Source organism: Zootoca vivipara, chromosome 1, assembly GCF_963506605.1.
Source record: "Zootoca vivipara chromosome 1, rZooViv1.1, whole genome shotgun sequence".
NCBI lineage: Eukaryota > Metazoa > Chordata > Lepidosauria > Squamata > Lacertidae > Zootoca > Zootoca vivipara.
Genome location: NC_083276.1, coordinates 85,862,271 through 85,868,270, shown reverse-complemented (window position 1 = coordinate 85,868,270; position 6,000 = coordinate 85,862,271). Strand labels below are relative to the sequence as shown.

Genomic DNA, 6,000 nt, shown 5'->3' with positions numbered 1-6,000 from the left:
TCTAACTCAGTACTGTATAAAGCAGCCAGCTTCGTTAAGTTCCTGTAATCAAGACAAAAGACCGAGAAGCCTCAGCAGAACTAGGAAACCTAGTCAGAGTGTAGCAACACAGGATATTTAGACAATACCTTTCATAGTGTAAATGTTACTCAGAAGTAGCATTTCAAATATCTCTCGGACAGGACCAAGCCATCTTGCAGAAAGGGGGGGGGGACACATCTGAACACTTCACCATGTTGCAAAAAAAAAATCTAGCATACGTGAGGGAGTGTTGCTCAGTCTTTTCCCTGCTGTGCGAGCTTTTCACGGACAGCAGCCCATTCAAGCATGCCATTTTGCCACCTGCCTTATGGAAAGGTGTACAGCCAAGGAAGGGCAAGACCATCTTACACCAATTTACGCACATGTGAAATTTGTCCTGTCATAAAGTATCCCTCAAATTAATGCAGTTCTTAAATCAGCTGCCATGGGAGACTGACACATTTCCTGAAGTTTGCACTTCTGTTGTTAAGAAGAACAGAAAAAAGACACCCAAAGCTTCCCCCCCCCCCGGCTTTATGCTGTTTTGTGTAATGCTAACTTTTTCATTGCAATTCAGAATGCTGCTTGCATCAAAGATCAGCTGGTGTGCATGGGAACAGTGACATCCAACACACACACACACACACACACACACACACACACACACACACACACACACACACACACACACTTCTATGCCTTTTGGTGCAGTTTTATTTTTGGATCTTTAGCAGCAGAGCATTTCTTCGCCGTCCTTGATCTTCCAACAAATCTACCCTCTCTTGTGTACTGAAATGTCCCTGGCGTTTTGTGGATTACTTTTGGAAGGCTGGATCATAGCTGCCAAGTTATCCCTTTTTTAAGGGATTTTCCCTTATGCTGAATAGGCTTCCTCGCGAGAAAAGTGAAAACTTGGCAGCTATGGGCTGGATATACTTCTGCAATGCCCATGTCTTGGAAACATGCTTATAAAAAGGGAAGGAAGGGAGAGACACTCTGGGGTGAAACTGACATACCTTTTTAGGAAGGTGTCTCCCTCCCCACACAGTCTATATCCTGCATTGTAGAGAATGGAGAATGAAGTAGGACTTTTGGGGGAGGTTGTGCAATGAGGGGGGCACTGTGCACTTCTCAAGATTAACACAGAGTAAATAGGGGTATTGGCAAGTAAACCCACAGGGCTCCCTACCAGTTCCTACAAGCTTGGTTGCATCAATTCCCCCCCCCTCCAAAGCAGCATTTTAAAGGCCTGTTAGATGACAAGAAACCAAACAAAAACCAATGTCAAACTCAAGAAAAGCCCAAAATTTATTGGGAGATTCAAATCCAAACAAATATCACATTGTGTGCTACATAAATCTTTGGCCCTATCCCTTATATTATCAGGTGTGAGGAACCTTTGGCCCTCCAGATGTTGCTAAACTACAACTCCCATCAGCCCCAGAAAGCATGGCCAATGGTGGGAGTTTTAGTTTAGCAACATCTGGAGGGCAAAGGGTTCCTCGCACCTGCCTTTGATTATCACATTCAGAGCCACCAGCCTGCCAGCATTTTGAGGGAATAGTTCAGTGGCATATCAAAGCATTAGGCTTTAGCATTTAAAGTGGTTAAAGCAATTGTCGTCCTAGTCGTGCAACAAGTCCACTTTCTGAGAAAGAAAAATAACACCAGACCTTTTGCAGGCTGGAAAGTGACAGGAAACGCACTGATGAACAAATAAATTAATAAAGGGAAAGACACGTAAACACGCTGCAGGCAAATTGGGATGAATTCAGAACAAATGCTCGTTGCCATATGACCTGCCCTCCACAATAAACAAATCCGAAGGAATGCTCATTGAAGACTTGCTGAGACTTGGCTGGGCGAGCTGGGAGGCACAACCTACCTCAGTTGTGCCCATATGGACACCTGGCACAGCACAAAGGTACACTGCATGGGGGTAGAGCGTCTGCGTGTTGCTATGTCCACAGAACCGCCATCCCCTTTACCAGAAAAACTCTTAATATTGGGATGGGCTTGGGAAGTCTGCACTTGGGAGTTCAGCCAGACAGAACATTAGGGATGCTGCTGGTCCATCAGCCACCTTGTTGCCCAACAGCATCCCTGACCGAGCTGACACTACAAGCCCCTGTGCAAGCCAGACCCTCTCCTCTGCTTCATATCTTAGTGCATCTCCAGGGAATTTGGTATTAGAATTATCAGTTCCCTTACATGGGCTTCCTATAGGAAGGTAAGATAACAGAGGTCCCTGGGTGTGACAAGGTGGTTGTGTGACCAAAGCCACTTTCTCCACCCCAGATAGCACAGGTTGCCAAGCAAAACTCCTAGGCCTCATGCTACCTCTTGTTGTGCAAAGAGTGAGGGTGAACTAGCTTATGCACCTGCCCTTGTTGCAGCAGCAAGCTCAGAGGAATGAAGTGTATTTCAGGAGCTTAACATTTCTTTTCTCTGCGTAAAAGACCCTGGCAAAGCCAAGGTTTTGCGCCACCCATCACCAGCTTTTCCTTCCATTGTAGTCCTACACACGCTAACTAGGGAGTAGGCCCCATTGAACTCACAGTATGACTTATTTCCGACTGGCCTGCACATTCTGCTCCCCTGAATCCAGGGACATAAGCCTACACTGATGTATACACAGAGAGAAGGCAGAGCTATCCTGTGGTTCTGGTTGTCCCAGCCCTTCTGCTAGGGACTTGGATAGGGTTGGGAAGGGGGCCAAATGCAGCCCTTCCGGCCTCTCCATCTGTTCCTCAAGGCTCATTGCAGGCCACCCACCTTCCAAAGGCCATACCCCTCACTGGCCCTGCTCGGCAACCCCCTCCAGTTCTTCGCTTTTCCCCCCCTGGCTGGAATGTGTTATTAAATGGTGGCGGTGCTTCTTTCTTGCCAGGATGAAGCAGGCGGGGGAGAAGAAAGAATGTAGAGAATTCTGGTTGTGTTTGGCTAGAATGCAGCCTACTGTACAAAAGGTGAAAGAGTCAAATCTAATGCTCTACGCACTTTTGCCTCTGCTCCCACCCATAACAGGAAGGAAGGTGGCCCCCATAAGGTTGCACCTTAAGGGAATGTGGCCCTTGGGCTGAAAAAGATTACCCATCTGCTGTAATAGAAAAAACTTGGGTAGGTCTTGAGAACCAATGTTCATTCAAATGAGGCTCTCAAGACACCATCCTTCCAAGATCTGTTACTACGCCTGGTTTCCTGCAGGTAATGCCTTCTCCTGCCAATACTTTGCCTTCGTGTTTCAATACAGAGCAATCCTTGGCATGTTTACTCAGATGGAAGTCCCTCTGTGTTCAATAGGCCTTACTCCTTTGTCACTGTGTTTAGGATTCCAGCCTAAACCTGATGGCTCAATGGCCCAGTCATCAGCTACTCACACTTTATCCTCCTTCCTGCAGAGTTAAGACTGTGTAGGTGTTCACTTCACAGCGCAATGAGTATTTTTACTGATCTTTGAGAGGCTGTGCAAAAGAAACACATTTTTCACCTACCTGAGGTTACGCACACTGCGTGTGCAGCATTGTAAGCCTCCATTCTCAGTTTTGTTTTACTGACACCACAAAGCCTCAGCCTTTGACAGAAGAACTGAAGGTGCAAACTGAAACAGCAGTTCTCTTACAATTTCACAGCAGTCACTTTTAAAAACACACACACACACAGTTTCATGTCTTTGCAAAATAGAGCCAAACATATGTAGTGTCCACAATGGAGAATACATTAAAATGTAAAATGGACCCGACCCCAAAAAAACTGATTGCATAATAATCTATCGAGCTATTTTATTTCATCGCCAATGAATTTTAAAAAAGAAAAGAGATTACGCTCTTTTGAGCCTCTCGTTATAACAACCCTGCGCTATAAAACTCATAGAAACTCAGCTAGCAGGAGCCAAACTCAACTATATACAGATAAATACCAACCATATGGCCACAGTGCTGAGCTTCAGTTAAAAACACCCCCAGAGCCATTAATGTACAATCTCCCTTGAGAACATCTTGCATGTGGTGCCAGTGGAAGAAAGCCACGTATGCCATGGGGGTGGTAGGAGGTGGTGGCATGCCTCCCTGACTTCATTCTCCTGCTCCCGTGGGATGCACAGCCATTGCTGGCCTGAACTCTATGCATTCCTGGTAAGCGCTTGTGCTTTGAGAGGCAGCTTGGAGAAACACTAGGTGCACCACAAGCCTGGAAACCTGCCTTGCAAGTACATGGAGCACAAATCCAAGCTTGGCCCAGCAGCAAGGACTACATATGCCCACCTGGCTCAACTGCAGAGAAAGTTTAAAACATTTTTATATTAACAGGAGTCAGAAGAGAAGGAACAAAGTTGAAGATGCCAAATGGCAGGACACCTTCTCTCCTCGGATGTAGATGATTTTTTCAAAAGTGCTCAGCTGCCCAAGATTTTGGTTTTGGGGAGTAGGAATATTGGGGAGGCAAAAGTTCCTCCTGATGTGCTAGATAAGAGATGGAAGACTGTTTCGCATGTGTACACCTGTCTCTCCAGATGAGGGGACAAAGTGACAGGATTGTGCTTGTAAGATGACCTAATAGACCCCCCTGAGCTAGAAATAGGCTGGCACACTAAAAAACAAATACACACACTCTGAAAATAAAGATGTACATTTCAGCATCTCATCACCCCAGGCGCTGCTTTCTGCTGCTCCATCGCTTCTCCCTCCCACCCACCCCCCAGCACCCCCACCAGCAGGTGTTTTGAAAACAGCAGGGGATATGGAGCCACCCAAGCACACCTGGTTTCAAAGACATCCACTACCAAACACCTTTGCAGCTGAAAGGCTGCAAGTCCCATTTGCCATGCCTCATGGATAAGCAGCAGCACCAACAAAACCTTCTGGGGGCCGGGGAGCTCAAGAAGCGTGCCTGAACCCCTCCGGTTTTCTTTGCCATTTCACTTCGCACTTCGTGAGAGATCAGCATCCAAGTAGATCCCTCCTCATTAGCATAGTAGAGCCCATGATGTGATGATCAGGCTCCTCCTTGCAGAGAGGCCCTGCCTGGCCCCTGCCCGCGGGTACACCCTGAATGTGGCTCCAGCCTGACACCACCCGAGGTTGCTAGTTTGCTTTGAAGACATCCTTCCGCAGCCGCACTTCCTTCAGCACCCGGGCCCGGAAGGTGTCCCAGTCCTCGTCCCTTTGGCGCTTCATCCCCACGGCTTCTTGCACCTCCGGGCAGTGCGTCCGCAGGAAGGGATTGTACTGCTTCTCCTCGCCGATGGTAGAAGGGCACTTTAGGAGAGAGAACAAGACAGGCACACACTGTGAGCATGGACAATGGGCAGCACAAAGCAGTAACTCTCCTCCTAACTGCTTTCACGTTTGCCGCTTTCCTTTGAATGGAGGGGAGGGGAGGCCAGGACTTTGGCATGTCGGGCAAATTGGACCCCCTCAACTTTATACCTGGCCCTTTTTGCTCTTTCGAATTTGACCTCAAACGCTTTTGATCTTAGCCCTTGGGTGACTTTTTGCGGGATGTGAAAGCAGTACAGGCAACATAAAGCTCCCCGTCAGGCCATGCCAGCTTTAACTTTGGTGATGTTTTGCATAGATCCCAACCAAACTACTACAGTGGAGACTTGGTTCTCGAACGTCTCTGTTGACAAGCAATTCAGAACCGAACGCCAAAAATCCGGAAGTAACTGCTTCCGTTTTCTAACGCGCCTCGGAAGTAGAACGGCTTACGCTGCATGTTCCCCCCCCCCCATTTTTTCAATGGATTTTGCTGACTGCCCATTGATCCTCAGTTATCGAATGTTTCGAAAGCCGAACGGTCTTCCGGAACAGATTACGTCCGAAAACAGAGGTTCCACTATACCAGTATTGCTACTCAAAAATGTAATTTAATTCGGTGTTAGGTTATGGCATTGCAAAGACCACCACTGCTCTCTGCACAGATGGCTCACAGTTATTGTTATTATAATTTGTTAAATTTATTAGTCACTTTTTTTGCCAT

At 47.1% G+C, this 6,000-nt stretch overlaps 1 protein-coding gene across 6 annotated transcripts in view; it reads right to left on the bottom strand.

The window, feature by feature from the left end:
- Positions 1 to 4,720: 4,720 nt before the first annotated feature.
- LOC118091137 (probable hydrolase PNKD) overlaps positions 4,721 to 6,000 on the bottom strand; it is a 38,113-nt gene continuing 36,833 nt past the window's right edge. For all 6 annotated transcript variants that reach the window (XM_060278282.1, XM_035127832.2, XM_035127840.2 and 3 more), the window contains one exon: positions 4,721 to 5,276. In XM_060278282.1, the coding sequence (XP_060134265.1) occupies positions 5,103 to 5,276 (174 nt within the window). In that variant the 3' untranslated portion in view covers positions 4,721 to 5,102. The remainder of the gene's footprint in view (positions 5,277 to 6,000) is intronic.